Here is a 17,026-nt window from a genome sequence, read left to right as displayed (position 1 = left end):
ATAGAATTCGCCTGTGAAACCATCTGGTCCTGGACTTTTGTTTGTTGGGAGATTTTTAATCACAGTCTCTGTTTCATTACTTGTGATTAATCTGTTTATATTTTCTATTTCTTCCTGGTTCAGTCTCAGAAGGTTGTGCTTTTCTAAGAATTTGTCCATTTCTTCCAGGTTGTCCATTTTATTAGCAGATAGTTGCTTGTAGTAATCTCTCATGATCCTTTGTGTTTCTGCAGTGTCAGTTACTTCTCTTTTTTCATTTCTAATTCTACTGATTTGAGTTTTCTCCCGTTTTTTCTTGATGAGTCTGTTTAATGGTTTATTAATTTTGTTGATCTTCTTAAACAACCAGCTTTTAGTTTTATTGATCTTTGCTACTGTTTCCTTCATATCTTTTTCATTTATTTCTGATCTGATCTTTATGATTTCTTTCCTTCTGCTAACTTTGGGGTTTTTTTGGTTCTTTTTTCTCTAATTGCTTTAGGTGTAAGGTTAGGTTGTTTAATTGAGATGTTTCTTGTTTCTTGAGGTAGGACTGTATTGCTATAAACTTCCCTCTCAGAACTGCTTCTGCTGCATCCCATAGGTTTTGGGTCATTTTGTTTTCATTGTCATTTGTTTCTAGGTATTTTTTGATTTCCTCTTTAGTTTCTTCAGTGGTCTCTTGGTTATTTATAGCGTATTGTTTAGCCTCCATGTGTTTGTATTTTTTACAGTTTTTTTTCCTGTAAGGTATATCTAGTCTCATAGCATTGTGGTCAGAAAAGATACTTGATATGATTTCAATTTTCTTAAATTTACCAAGGCTTGATTTGTGACCCAAGATATGATATATCCTGGAGAATGTTCCATGAGCACTTGAGAAGAAACTGTATTCTGCTGTTTTTGGATGGAATGTCCTATAAATATCAATTAAGTCCATCTTGTTTAATGTGTCATTTAAAGCTTGTGTTTCCTTATTTCTTTTCATTTTGATCTGTCCATTGGTAAGAGTGGGGTGTTCAAGTCCCCTACTATGATTGTGTTACTGTCGATTTCCCCTTTTATGGCTGTTACCATTTGCCTTATGTATTGAGGTGCTCCTATATTGGGTGCATAAATATTTACAACTGTTATATCTTCTTCTTGGATTGATCCCTTGATCATTATGTAGTGTCCTTCTTGGTCTCTTGTAATAGTCTTTATTTTAAAGTCTATTTTGTGTGATATGAGAATTGCTCCTCCAGCTTTCTTTTTATTTTGCATGGAATATCTTTTTCTATCCCCTCACTTTCAGTCTGTGTGTCCCTAGGTCTGAAGTGGGTCTCTTGTAGACAGCATATGTACGGGTCTTGTTTTTGTATCCATTCAGCCAGTGTATGAGTTTTTGTTGGAGCATTTAATCCATTTACATGTAAGGTAGTTTTCAATATGTATGTTCCTATTACCATTTTCTTATCGTTTTGGGTTTGTTATTTTAGATCTTTTCCTTGTCTTGTGTTTCCTGCCTAGAGAAGTTCCTTTAGCATTTGATGTAAAGCTGGTTTGGTGGTGCTGAATTCTCTTAGCTTTTCCTTGTCTGTAAAATTTTAATTTCTCCGTTGAGTCTGAATGAGATCCTTGCTGGGTAATCTTGGTTGTAGGTTTTTCTCCTTCATCACTTAAATATGTTCTGCCACTCCCTTCTGGCTTGCAGAGTTTCTGCTGAAAGATCAGCTGTTAACCTTATGGGGAGTCCCTTGTATGTTATTTGTTCCTTTTACCTTGCTGCTTTTAATATTTTTTCTTTGTGTTTAATTTTTGATATTTTGATTAATATGTGTCTTGGCATGTTTCTCCTTGGATTTATCCTTTATGGGACTCTCTGTACTTCCTTGACTTGACTATTTGCTTTCCTATATTAGGGAAGTTTTCATCTATAATATCTTCAAATATTTTCTAAGTCCCTTTCTTTTTCTTTTCTTCTTCTGGGACCCCTGTAGTTCGAATGTTGTTGTGTTTAATATTGTCCCAGAGGTCTCTGAGACTGTCTTCAATTCTTTTCATTCTTTTTTCTTTATTCTGCTCTGCGGTAGTTATTTCTACTATTTTAACCTCCAGGTCACTCATCTGTTCTTCTGCTACAGTTATTCTGCTATTGATTCTTTGTGGAGAATATTTTATTTCATTTATTGTGTTTTTCATCATTATTTGGTCTTTAGTTCATCTAGGTCCTCGTTAAAACATTTCTTGTATTTTCTCCATTCTATTTCCAAGATTTTGGATCATCTTGACTATCATTACTCTGAATTCTTTTTCAGGTAGACTGCCTATTACCCTTGCATTTGTTTGGTCTGGTGGGTTTTTACTTTGCTCCTTCATCTGCTGCGTATTTCTCTGTCTTCTCATTTTGCTTAACTTACTGTGTTTGGAGTCTCCTTTTCACAGCCTGCAGGTTCATAGTTCCCATTGTTTTTGGTGTCTGCCCCCAGTGGGTAAGATTGGTTCAGTGGCTTATGTAGGCTTCCTGGTGGAGGGGACTGGTGCCTGTGTTCTGGTGGGTTAGGCTGGATCTTGTCTTTCTGGTGGGTAGGACCGCGTCTGATGGTGTGTTTTGGGGTGTCTGTGAACTTACTATGATTTTAGGCAGCCTCTCTGCTAATGGGTGGGGTTGTGTTCCTGTCTTGCTAGTTGTTTTGCATGGGGTGTCCAGCACTGGAGCTTGCTGGTCAGTGAATGGAGCTGGGTCTAAGCATTGAGATGGAGGTCTCTGGGAGAGCTCTCACCAACTGATATTATGTGGGGCCAGGACGTCTCTGGTAGACCAATGTCCTGAACTTGGCTCTCCCACCTCCGAGGCTCAGGCCTGACACACCAGGCCGGAGCACCAAAACCCTGTCAGCCACATGGCTCAGAAGAAAAGGGAGGAGAAAAAAGAAAGAAAGAAAAAACATAAAATAAAATAAAATGAAGTTATTAAAATAAAATATAAAAAGTATTATTAAAATTTTTAAAAAAATAAAAAGAGAGAGCAACCATACCAATAAACAAATCCACCAATGATAACAAGCACTAAAAACTATACTAAGATAAACATAAAAATCAAAAACTAGTCTTTAGCATACAGTAAACCCCAAGTCTACATTTGCTCCCAAAGTCCACAGCCTCGATTTTGGGAATCCTAACCACAAGGCCACCAGGGAACTCCCCGTTTTAATTTTATACCCTAATTTTTTATCAAAAATATGTATAAAATAGTCATGTAAATACTTTTCTCCACTAGCTGCAAAAATGTAGCTCAAGATAGATCCACTATAAAGTGATAGTAAGTAACACTTAGATAATATATACTATTTGCCTTCAGTATTCTATATATTTATAGATATTCATTCACTGAATTCTTTTACAGATGAGGAAACTGAATCACATAGAGGTTATGAATCTTGCAGAATAATCACACAGCTAGTAAGGGGTAAGCAGAAATTCGAACTAAAGTGGTCTTGCTCCAGTGTTTATGGCCTTAACCACAATACAGTATTAATAGTCCCGTTTGGGGCTTCCCAGGTGGCGCAGTGGTTGAGATTCCGCCTGCAGATGCAGGGAACATGGGTTCGTGCCCCGGTCCGGGAAGATCCCACGTGTCGCGGAGTGGCTGGGCCCGTGAGCCATGGCCGCTAAGCCTGCACAGTCGGAGCCTGTGCTCCGCAACAGGAGAGGCCACAGCAGTGAGAGGCCCGCATACCACACACACACACAAAAAAAACCAATATTCCCGTTTGATTTTCCCAATTTCTATTTTATAATTTATCAATAGGAGCATGTTATTTTTCTGAAGGCTTGTTATGTTTACTGTTTTCTGATGATATGAATTATATTTCTGATTATATCTCTTGTTTTACCACACCTGTCAGAAAGCTTGGAGAACGTACAAAATGAAACTCAATCACAGCAAGTCTGTGGGCTTTTAAGGTTGTTAAATTGTGATTTTTCCCTTGATTTTTCTGTTTCTATCATTATCCTCCTCCTCTTCCTCATTATCACCACCATAATTTTCATAATTTTTACTATTCATTTACTGTACTTACAGACTTATTCAAAATCTTGGTGAAATTAGGCCAAAAAGAGACAATAAGTAATTTACTGATCATCCCAAGGGTGTTTCCTAAAATGTCTTCTGAATCATCAAGGAAATGTTATAATTCATATATTGTAGTGTCAGAATATTTCATTATACACTACAGAAAATTTTAATTCATTCCTTGAAAATGGCAATCCTTATGTGATATTTATGCTATTGGTTTGCCAAGAACACTAAGTTGGTCTGAATACTCAAATCTACACTACTATAAACAATTAAACTGGTTAATTCAGTCATCATTCTTGACAGTTACACACACTGTGCTTTATTTATCTACAACAAATACTTAAACTATTTAAAAATATTTAATAAAGAATCAAGATTTTTAAAAAGGATTAAAAAAAAGAATCAAGATTAAACAAAGCTGATGTTCCCTAGAATGCTCCTCTATGGGCAGAGTGGTTATTTACATTTATTCTGAATGATCAGTGCTAGGGCCATATTGCTTACTAGATATTTTCAATATCATCCCTGGATATAAGCTCCACAAAGCTTACCTGTTGTCACACCATGAACCACTCCTTCCTTAGTTTTGGATCCTATAAAAACAAAGAAATTGAAACCATAAGTGTCAAAGTCGCCTTTACTGCTAATGAGCTACTTTGAAATACATCTAATGGAAAAACAGTATCTCAATCTTCAGAAGCCCATGTGTTAAGATATCCTCAGGGGGGAAAAAAATCTAAAACAAAGAAATACAGCAATCACTACAACAAATAGAAGAAAGCAAAGCTAACAGGATACTTTCCAATTATGATTTTAGCACAGAGTGATGACTTTTCAACCCCTTGTGTCCCACTTCCCACATCAACTTACAGAGGGGGAAAAAATGTTGAGATAACACTGGGGCTGGGTGGGTAGGTGATTTTGCATTCAGAATTGCAGAAGTTCTACCAAAGTACAATACCAAAGAGATTAGGTAACCCATGAAACATAAACAGATGGGAGAGCGAGAGAAAGAATTCACATTTGTTGAACACCTATTATGTAAAAGGTATTTTACATCTCATCTCATTTAAACTTTGTAATACCCATTTCATATCATGCCCATTTTATTCCATATGAAGCAATTACAAATTAAAGTTAAATGATTTGCCTAAAGTCACATAGGTAATAACCGGCTACAACCACATTCAAATTAAGGGCTCTATGACCCTAAGCCCATATTTTCTACGAAGCCAGGCAAACCTTTAGAAGGAATGCAGTACTTTATCATTCAAGTATGATTAATGCCAGCTTCAAGAAGTGGCAAGATAGGAATTTTCCCCAATTCTTGACCATTACTAAGCTTTTACACAAGTAATTTATTAATATGTGTCATTAAAACTAAGTTTGTGAACAATTTTATTCATAAGTCCTTTAATGTTGGATTTTTTTAGTGTAATTGATACCAGCTTTTTCATAAAATGTTTTTGAATAACAACAAAATGAAGATTCATTTGAAAACTACCCTATAAGTCAAATAAAGTAGTTCTTACTGAGTATACTAGAAATAACTGTAAACACATTTTACAACAGGAAAAAAGTGTAAGAGAGCCTCAGTTCCTTATCAAATAAAAATCCTTACCAACAAAATTAATATATAAGATTAATTAAATAATCTCTAAGAAGCTGGTTCTTAAACTGGAGAGTGCAGCAGAATCAATTAAGTGGAAGCAAGGTTAAAAAATGTTGACTACTGAGTCAGAGTTTCAATATTCAGTAAATATCAGGTACAGATATTTGCATTTTTAATAATCCTCATGATCTAATGCAGGTAATACATGGATCAAATCTGAGAAACACTGGTCTGAGGCAGTTTCTAGTTCCAAATTTATTTAGAAGTACGTATCAATGATATAAATTATATGATGATCAATAAGGTGATTTAAATAAATATACATGATCATATTGAACTTTTTCATTGAATTTTTTAATAAAAATATATAAATAAGGCATTAAGTATAACTTGCATGCATTATATTTAAACTTACACTGTACAAAACAGTCCAGCTAAGTTTCTACATTTAATAAAGCAATTTAAGTATCTTTAAGAACTTCCAATTTGAATATATTTAAGGACCTCTAATAAATATAGAGCATAAAATGAAATACAGCCTTGTAGTTAAGAAAGTGAGCTCTGGATTCTGATTTTCTGGATTTAAATCTTCACTTCACTACATAATAAACAAATACACATCACACAATCAACATGAAGATCAAAGCAAATAATACATGCACAGGTCTTAAAACAGTGTTTAGTACATAGTACTTAGTAAGTGATAATTGTTATTATTTTTCTTATATAATATTTGTAAAGAGATTTTCAGTTTAAAACACAGGACAAATCACCATATCATAAACTCATATAAATGAAATTGTGCGGTTGTTAAATATGTTAAAGGTTACAGGATAGTATTTTACATATATGCAATATGAAGTGTGTGTGTGTGTGTGTGTGTGTGTGTGTATTTTTCAGGCAATGATCACTTTGCATAGTATTGTGGAATCATAAAATGACTGCACACAAGCTGAGGTGAAGCTATAGAAAGTGATCTTAATAATCAATGAGGAAAATTCTGATGAATCAGTGATAAAAATGACTGTTGTTCCATGACCTTTAAAATTTTCTGTCAAAACATTAAAAATTCTTCTAGTCATTTAAAAATGTACAGGGAAATTAAAAACTAAGTAAAGTAATACTTATTTTGTGTACTGTAATTTAAAACATTGACAAGTGTTTTATTTCTTTGTAAAAAACTAATGAGTGCTTGTCTTCTCCCCATTGTATAACTTTCAATATTAAGCTGAGCATCTTTTCTAGGTCTTAGAAAGTTGTAATACTCCTTCATAAGTTTGGGTCAGTTTCCAAAATCTTAGCTTTTGTATTTTTAATGTCATGATATATCTCTGATGGTTTCTTTCATGTGAGGTGTTTATATAGCACCACTTCCTCTGGGACAGCTTCAGCCTACTCATCACAAACACGTTTTCCATTTATGTTGATACCTTCACCTTCGACAAGTTCCTCTGGCTGCATATCCAGTCTCCTGAATGGCAGCAGTATCCACATTCTCACAGTCAGCTATTCCTTCTATAAATACATTTATGTCTGATTCAAATTTTACTTTCAGCATTTTTCACTTTATTTCTTTGCTGACATTCCCTTCTTTGGTCAATTTTCTCTTTCAATTATGCATCTTTGTAAAATATCATCTGTGTTTATCATTGGGAGGCAAGGAGGTAACTTAACCATGGGCTTTGCTGTCTGTACAAACTGAATAACAGATCATAGAGCCACTGACTGTTACAGCGGACTGATCACAAATAAACTTTGAAAGAAGTCATGTGATTTGGCCATGGATCATAAATAATGAGTTTCTGTTACTTATGTAGTGACTGTGGGCTAAAGAGCTAGGAGCAAAGTTTATACTTTATGTAATAACTCACAGTTTATGTATTGCGGTGATAGAAATTTGAACTGTACAGTTAGGGACTTGTTTTATTTAACTGACTGTGGTAACTGAAGTTCATGTACACTGGAACTATGCAATTGTATTTAGGAGAACAGTTCTTATCACTACCCACCTGCCACTCCTTGAACCCCTTATTTCAAAAAATGACTAGTAAAAAAATTTTTAACAGTTGGCCTGTGGTCTTTCCTCTCTACCTCAGTTATAACTGATAATTTGGTCTTTGGCTAAATCACGGAATGTATCCTGAATTAAGATATGTGAAAGTCTTGATGAGGTTGCTTAAACCAATGAACTTTTTTTGCTGTCATAATTGTTCATTAGTATATGTTATTGATGATTAACCTTTAATTGATGAATAATCTGTAATTGAAAAGATATAGCTACCAAATAGGTGTCAAGTGGCTATGTGACTAGTAACATGGATGGATGGATGGATGGATGGATGGATGGATAGATAGATAGATAGATAGACAGATAGATAGATAGATAGATAGATAGGTAGGTAGGTAGATAGGTAGGTAGATCTCATAATAGATATAGTTGAACGGACACTAGATCTGATGGCTTCCCTGAGCTGAGGTGGCCCACACCCATTCCCCTCTTGTCTGTCAGGACTTCACAAAGCTACAGAGTGGAGAAGGTCAGAAGTCATGCCTCATCTTTGCAAGGACTCAGTTATGCTATTTTGCATGTTATGTTGACGATCTGAATACGGTGGAGGTGAAGCATATTGTGACTTGGGAGTTTGATATCAATCCACAGTCTTGACAACTGCTACTTCCTGAGCAGAATGTCACTGGAAGGGTTTTGAAGATTTACCTTGCCTTTACTGTTACAATACTTGACATTCTATAAAAAGAACTACTTTTTTTTTTTGCTTTTGAATTTGACTCTTAATTTATAATTTCTAAGCTATTTGATTGAGAAATTTTTTGTCCATTAAATTGAAGTAGGTTGATTGAAAATTTATGTACAAAGATATCACAAAAGGAGAAAAAAAATCACAAAAATAACACTGATTCTTTTTTTTTTTTTTTTGCAGTACGTGGGCCTCTCACTGTTGTGGCCTCTCCCGTTGCGGAGCACAGGCTCCGGACGCGCAGGCTCAGCGGCCATGGCTCACGGGCTCAGCCGCTCCGCGGCATGTGGGATCTTCCTGGACCAGGGCACGAACCCGTGTCCCCTGCATCAGCAGGTGGACTCTCAACCACTGCGCCACCAGGGAAGCCCCAACACTGATTCTTATGGTGATTCTTCAATTAGTTAAAAGATAGTTGTCAAAAGCATAATATTGTAAAGGAATGAGGTTACTTTTTTCATGAGGCTTAGGAAAAACGTGTGCCAAACTTCTTCAGCCATAAGTGAAATTAGAAAAATTTCCTTAGGCATTTCTAATCTTTCAAGCTACTTACTGATAATAGTTCTTGTAATGAAGGACGAAACAATAGAAAGAAAATATATTGACAAAGTAATTATTCTGTTAGAGAGTTTATTTGACAGTAATAACCATGGCTCCTATATATAAAAGTGTGCTTTAGAAAAATTCTCAATGAAATATTAACAAATCAAACCCAACAATGTATAAAAAGAATTATATACCACAGTCAAATGGGATGTATCATAGGTATGAAAGGCTGGTTCAGCATTTGAAAGTCAATTAAGTAATTCATCACATCAGCAGGCTCAAAAAGACAAATGACATGATCACATTAATAGATGCAGAAAGAGCATCTGACAAAATCCAACACTTATTTGTGATAAAAAAAAAAAACTCCAGTCAACTAGAAATAGTGGGGAACTTTCTCAACTTGATAAAGAATCTCTACCAAAAAAGCTACAGCTAACATCATACTTCATGGTGAGACACTAGAAGCTTTCCTACTAAGACCAAGAACAAAGCAAGAATATCCCCTTTCACCACTTCTTTCAACATCATACAGGAAGCCCTAGCTAATGCAATAAAACAAGGAAATATAAGGTATCAGACTGGGAAAGAAGAAATAAAACTGTCAAGAATCAACAAAAAAAATCTCCTGGAGCTAATAAGTTACTACAGAGAGCTTGCAGGATACAAAGTTAAAAAGTCAATCACCTTCCTATCTACCAGTAATGAACAAGTAGAATTTGAAATTAAAAACACAATACCATCGAACATTAGCACCAAAAAAATACAACGCCTGCATATAAATTTAACAGAATATATACAAGATCTATATGAGAAAAACTACAAGGCCCTGATACCAAAATCAAAGAACTATATAAATGGAGAGCTAGCTATTCCATGTTCATAGATAAAAGATACAATATTATCAAGATGTCAGCTCTTCCCAACTTGATTTATAGTTCAATGTAATCTTAACCAAAATCCCAGCAAGTTATTTTGTGAATGTTGACAAACTGATTCTAAAGTTTGTGTGGAGAGGCAAAAGGCCAAAAATAGCCAAAATGGTAATGAAGAACAAAATTAGAGGACTGACACTAGCAAACTTCAAGACCTACTACAAAGCTGCAGTAATCAAGGCAATGTGATATTGGTAAAAGAATAAACAAATAGATCAAGGGAACAGAAAAGAGAGCCCAGAAATACACCGACAAAAATATAATCAGTGGAGTTTTGACAAAGGAAAAAAGGCAATAAAATGGAGCAAAGACAGTCTTTTTTTTGTGGTACGCGGGCCTCTCACTGTTGTGGCCCCTCCCGTTGTGGAGCACAGGCTCCGGACGCGCAGGCTCAGCGGCCATGGCTCACGAGCCCAGCTGCTCCACGGCATGTGGGATCTTCCCAGGATCTTCCCAGACCGGGGCATGAACCTGTGTCCCCTGCATCGGCAGGCAGACTCTCAACCACTGCGCCACCAGGGAAGCCCGCAAAGACAGTCTTTTAAACAAACGGTGCTAGAACAACTGGACATCTACATGCAAAAAATCATTTTATACACCAACTTTACACCCTTCACAAACAAAAAACCCAGTGTATATCATAGCCTTAAATGTAAAATGTGAAACTATAAAACTCCTAGAAGATCACATAGGAAAAAATCTACATAACCTTGAGTATGGCAATGACATTTTAGCTATAACACCAAAGACACGCTTCATGAAATAAATCATTAATAAGCCGGAACTCATTTAAATTAAAAACATCTGTGAAAGACAATGTCAAGAGAATGAGAAAACAATCTACAGACAGGAAAATATTCATGAAAGATATATCTGAAAAAGAACTGTTATCCAAAATAGACAAAGAACTCTTAAAAATCAACAAGAAAGCAAATAACCTGGCTAAAAAATGGGCCAAAGATCTTAACAGACACCTCATCAAACAAGATGTGCAGATGGCAGAGAAGCATTTGAAAAGATGCTCCACATCCTATGTCATCAGGGAAATGCAGATTAAAATAACAATGAGATGCCACTACACATGTATTAGCATGGCCAAAATGCAGAACACTGACAACATCAAATATTGCTCTAGAGCAACAGGAACTGTCATTAATTGCTGGTGGGAATGCAAAATGGTGCAGCCCCTGCAGAAGACAGTTTGATGGTTCCTTTAAAAACTAAACATATTTTTACCATATGACCCAGAAACTGTGCTCCTTGGTATTTACCCAAAGGACCTGAAAACTTATGTCCACACAAAAACCTGCACAGCAGATTTATTCATAAGAGCCAAAACTTGGAAGCAACCAGGTGTAGCCATTAAAAGACACGGAAGAACTTTAAATGCATACTATTAAGTGAAAGAAGCCAATCTGAACAAACTACATGTGATTCCAATGATACGACATTTTGGAAAAGGTAAAACTATGGAAAGAAAAAGATCAGTGGTGGGCTGGGGGACACTGAAAATATTCTATAAGATATTATAATGATGAATACATATCATGATACATTTGTCCAAACTCACAGAATATATTATACCAAGAGCAAACCCGAATGGAAACTATGGACTTCGGATGATTATCATGTGTCAGTGTAGGTCCACCAGCTGTAACAAATGTACCATCTAGTGAAGGATGTTGGTAATGGGAGGGGCTATGAATGTATGGGGGGAGGGGGTACGTGGGAAACCTCTGTACCTTCTTCTCAATTTCTGTGTTAACTTAAAAACTGCTATAAAAAATAAAGTCTTTAATTTTTTAAAAGTATGTATTATTATTCGTATGTTCTGCTTTATTATGACATTCTCACAAAAACTCTGCAAGGTAGTTGCATTTATCCAAATCATATTTTTACATATGAGGAAAGTGATGCTCAGATATGTTAAGTTACTTCCCCAGTATCCTAGAGGTAATAAGTGGTGTAGCCTGGAGTGGAATTTAAGTTTGACGCCAAATCTATGTTTCTTTCTCCTTTATCAGGAGTCAGCAAACTACAGCCTATGAGCCAGATAAGCTCCCCAGCTGTTTTAGTAAGTAACGTTTTATTGGAACATAGCCACCCTAATTATCGCCTATGGCTGCTTTCACACTGTAAGAGCAAAGTTGAGCAGATGAAACATATATCACAGCCTAAAATATTCACTATCTACCCCTTTACAGAAAAAGCTTGCCAACACCTGAACTATATTACTATGTCTTCACATGGTCACTCTTCATCCTGTATTTGTATTCAACTTTTAATTGACTTTAAAACATAACTGATAGTTTATAGAATGCACCTTGTTTTAAATACCAAAATAAACACTGAAGATGATTTTTAAAAAACACGTGTCACATAAACAAATTAAAACTTCATATAATAATCTCAGAACAAATAACAGAATTAATCTCTAAAAAGTAAAATAATTTTATTTGCCCAAACTCATAGTTGACAATGAAAACAAATACAACGCTTTCCAGATGATAATCCTGCTTATTACCTGGAAAACTGCAATGTATTAACTTAATATTCAGTATTTTCTGGGCTCCTTACAAACTAATAAAGTGGATATTATCATACTAAAAGAATCTTTAAAGTTAGTAAGTTATAAAGTAACTGAAATCAAAGAATAGTTGCAAGCATGCACTTGCACAACTTGGAAAACTGAGGACAAATATAAAGATATTGATTATCTGCATGTCACTGATTCAGTATCCCAAATTCCATCTGAAAAGATATAATCGTACTTCACAAAAAAAACTTGAAGTTAACTCATCAATTTTTTCCCTCTTGTAACATCTTTTAATCCAATGAAAATATGTTTTGAAGTAAAGAGTAATTTAACTAGAGATTTGTGGTAAGATTAAGCCAACATAAAGAGTCTATGAACAGTGAGAAAAAAATATGAGAAGGATTCATAAAAATCATTCCAAGTATAACTTTTCTCCAGCCCATCGATGTTGGAGAGACGGTGTAGCTTTCTTTCACCCCACAGACACAGGCAGAGTATTCTAAATACGCCATCCTCCACTTTATTGCTCATCCTTCGGCTACTGTTGCTACAACTGCCACCAGAGAATGTGGCAGAGCTCAGAGGAGAAAGAGGAGAGGCAGAATGGGCAGTGGGTAAGTGTATGCGTGTGTGTGCGCATGTGTCTATCCCTATGCATGAGCGTGTGCCTACTTCTTCCCCAAAGAGTTTGAGGTGATTTGTAAAATAACACCCAACCTAACACAGTTCAAGAGAGTCAGGGTCTGTAAGAATACTCCAAGGTGGGAATTTATAAACAAGTAGAAATAATAAGCATCAATCTCATCATTTATTGTGTGTATCGCTTGACACACAAATGAAATATATAAATGTCTCGGAGATATCAGCAGCCTTCAACCACTTTCCTGAGCTTAGTCCCCGGCTTACCAAGTGGTAGCAAGAAGTAACTCCACCAAAGACTTTTTTGTCCTTTCCTTTCTAGGGCCACAGAAGGTCTGTCTTTACATATCTCAAGGTCATATCAAAGTCTTATTTTTAAATTAGAATACACTGAAATTAGCATATATTATACATGATGATAAAAGAAATCAAAGGCCCATGGACGAGTCTGATTCTTAAAATAGTCTCGATTATTTTTTAAGACTGAGTTTGAAAAACTGTCCTCGGAGCTATAGTTACTTATGCATAGAAACATTCATTTTAAAAAAGAAACCAAGTCCTAAGTATTATTGCAAAACTAAATGATCTGGAAAAACAAAATAGCTCCACTTTTTACTATAGCCCAAACACACACACATTTACCTACCTACACATACCTCTGATTCAGTCCATCATTTTGACAAGTGAAGACGCAAAACTGAATCAAGCGGGAAACACCAGCATTTAAAACATCAGTCAGGGCTTCCCCGGTGGCGCAGTGGTTGAGAATCTGCCTGCTAATGCAGGGGACACGGGTTCGAGCCCTGGTCTGGGAGGATCCCACATGCCGCGGAGCAACTGGGCCCGTGAGCCACAACTACTGAGCCTGCGTGTCTGGAGCCTGTGCTCCGCAACAAGAGAGGCCGCGATAGAGAGAGGCCCGCGCACCGCGATGAAGAGTGGCCCCCGCTTGCCACAACTAGAGAAAGCCCTCACACAGAAACGAAGACCCAACACAGCAAAAATAAATTAAATAAATAAATAAATAAAACATCAGTCATCCTAACGCCATCAGCCATAAATAAATAACGAAGTGACACTTGGGTCTTACCTACCTACGTAGAGAACACCCTCTTTTGTCTTTTCTGCTGCTTCTGCTACACCCTGCTTGGTTTTTTCAGCAGCGGCCACGACTCCCTCCTTGGCCTTTGAAAGTCCTTTCATGAATACATCCATGGCTAATGAATTCCTTTACACCGCACTGGAGAACACAAAATACACTTTGAGAACTTTTGGGTAAAACAAAACGAAATTAGAACCACCCAAGGTAAAAACCACTGAAAGATCAGTAGACTCCCCAAAAGTGTGGGATTCTTTTAAGTGTACCTCCATTTCCACCATCGGACAAAGCAGCCTTTTTTTTTTTTTTAGCTTTTGCATTAAAAATTTAGCATCTCCCATCCATCTTGGCTGGTAAAAGTCTAGCCGCCTAGACATGGATTAGGATGAATCATCTCAGCTGTTCTTACAGCCCTTCCGAAGTGGAATTACATGAAAAGATGGACCCCTCTTTTAACTTCCCAGGGTCCAAAGGGTAACAGTAGAACTTAGAAGTGCGTTTAGAAGACAGGTTACAGGAAAGGTAAAGGGAGCTGGGGGCACGGGGTCAGGGACACTCTTAAAATAAATCCCCGAAGGCGGCTAACAGGTCAAACGTGACGAGGGCAAGGGAGGGAACTACTCACTCTGGGTGTGGCTGAACCTCAGCGCCCCCCGCACTCGCCCTAATCCAGCCCACCACGCACCCTGCCCTCGGCCATCCACCCTGCGCAAGCAGGCGCGCGTTCACACCCGCGGGCAGTCTCGGGATGCGCGCCAGCTCCCTGAGGGGGCGTTCTCCGCGCGCCGATCCCGCCAGCCACCCGGCGCCCGCACCTGTTAACCCCTTACCACCTGCTGGCTTGCCCGCTTTGCTCTTCCGTTTAATGATTTGCCAAGCATAGCTTGTTTACTTAACAAGAGAGAACGGGCTGCGGGATTTAAGGAAAGCGGAAAATAAAAGTTGAATACTCATACTCCACCGAGCATCCTCGCCTTTCCCAAAGAAACAGCTTACCCCTGAGAAGCCGGACCTCTCAGCCTTTGAGGACAAGACGCGGGGAGTACCGGAAGCAGAAGGAAAGCCAGGTGGATTTACTTTCCGCAAGCTCACCATTAGGTATAAGAACCCACCTCCGGGAGAGACTCGACTACGGCGGGTCCTCACTGCAGCACCAACCCCGCCTCCCGGGCGTTCGCAATGACTCTTCTCCCACCAGGTTTTCTCCATGATTTCCCAAGCTGCCCGTTTAGATCCACAGGTACTTACCTGATTCCCTCGTCTCCTCAGAACTCGGATTCTTCCCCCACCCGCACTTTTAAAAAATGTAAAACAATTCCCAAATATTATTTAAGTGGGAGGAGAGAGGATGAAGAGCGCACAGGAAGGGTGGAGGTGGCACCAGAAGAGGGATGGTCCCCAGAGGAGGCGGCCGTCAGCATAACCGTGCGAGGAGAGGCTGGGGGCGTGGGACGCCAACCCGCGAACCCGGCGTCGAATTGCCACTCCCCGTCCCCCGCACGGGAGGATTCGAGAGAAGAAGACAGAAGGTCTCAAGGGAAGGCAGGGAAAAGAGCGCCAAGGACGCGCAAGGCGGGGCTCGGTCCCCGGGTCAGCTCGAAGGCCGGCACACACCTCACCCCGCGTGGCCGCGCGCGCTCGCTCGCCCCCTCTCCTTCTCCTCCTCCCGGTCCTTCCGTCTCCTCCTCTTCCTCGTCCTTTTCTCCTCCGCTCACCGCCCCCGCAGCTGATTTGTCAGCTCCTCTCCCCGCCCCTCCCCCGGCGCTCGCAGCTTTCCCCGCCGCGTGCTCTTCACTCCTCTTCTCGGCTGGGGATGGGGCGTGGAGGAAGGCTGGCCCTCCAGCTCCGGCAGCCCGCCAGGTCCTGGGAGACGGGAAGGTGGGGGTGTTCTGGGGCTCACTTCAAGTCACGGGGGCTCTTGCGGAGATTCGGAGCGGTTAGGCTTGGACTGATGTCTCTCCCTCTTTCCCATCCCCCCCTTCCCAGTCTCCGCCTTTCCCTCTGGTTCCTCACGGGGACCCCCACGTCAGAACCGGCCTGGGGAAGTGGAAGTCTGGGCGATCGACCACCAAAGATAGAGCCAGTCTCTCGGGGAGCTGCTGAAGGAGACAGGCAGCATAGGAAGGGTGCTCCCATCGGCACTGCCAAGAGCATGTTTCCCTCGGATCGCTTAAATTTGATTAATGGTCGTAGGACACAACGTTAACGATGCTTTTGTTTAAAGAGCCTCCAGATGTACGTTTGCTCTTAACCTCTCATGAGCCCGAAATGGGCTCGTGGGTGGAGAGAAGACGAGTAAAGAAGAGTTACAGGTTGAAGAGGCAAGAGGAGGCGCGTCAAATCCTCTTCCCACCCCCACTCTCACCATTTTCTTTTCCACCAACCAGCGGCTGCCAGACGCTGATTTTCCCATCAGTGGAACGAGGAAGGAATAGTCTCCCCAGCCGTCGAAACCAAGCGGCTGTAAGGCTTTTCGTTCTCAGAGTGGAATTTACTTTCCAGATTCAAGGGCCTGGCTGGAAGAGACACATCCAGCGTGACTGAGTCTCCTGACCCAGCAGATCCAATTTCTTCCGCCCCTTCTGCAAAGGGAGATGCTACACACCACTCACCTTTCCGACTTCTGATTCCCGTTGTCCTCGGTGCTGACACGCTACCGCATCCCACACACAGACACACAGGCAGACACTCGCACGGGTTTCAAGACAATTTTTGCATTGCTTAATTGGAAGGAGCTGGAGGGAAAACAGGTGTTCTGGATCACACCGGAATGGAGACCCAAGAGCCTCCCCGTAACAGATCTGCCTCTGCTTTCTTTGCCTGGAATGAGAGGATGCTTTTAGAACTGGAAGGGGAAGAGAAGT

At 39.2% G+C, this 17,026-nt stretch overlaps 1 protein-coding gene across 7 annotated transcripts in view; it reads right to left on the bottom strand.

Annotated features, from left to right (window-relative positions):
* Positions 1–15,937, bottom strand: part of SNCA (synuclein alpha) — a 129,010-nt gene extending 113,073 nt beyond the window's left edge. Inside the window, exons 1-3 of one of the 7 annotated variants that reach the window (XM_079921157.1) lie at positions 15,777–15,937; positions 14,158–14,303; positions 4,591–4,632 (exon numbers count right to left, since the gene is read on the bottom strand). In XM_079921157.1, the coding sequence (XP_079777283.1) occupies positions 4,591–4,632; positions 14,158–14,278 (163 nt within the window). In that variant the 5' untranslated portion in view covers positions 14,279–14,303; positions 15,777–15,937. The other 6 variants (XM_079921160.1, XM_079921156.1, XM_079921162.1 and 3 more) reach the window with 6 other exon arrangements.
* Between the last annotated feature and the right edge of the window lie 1,089 nt (positions 15,938–17,026).

Source organism: Stenella coeruleoalba (assembly GCF_951394435.1).
Source record: "Stenella coeruleoalba genome assembly, chromosome: 4".
Classification (NCBI taxonomy): Eukaryota; Metazoa; Chordata; class Mammalia; order Artiodactyla; family Delphinidae; genus Stenella; species Stenella coeruleoalba.
This window is presented reverse-complemented; position numbering and strand designations above follow the sequence as displayed.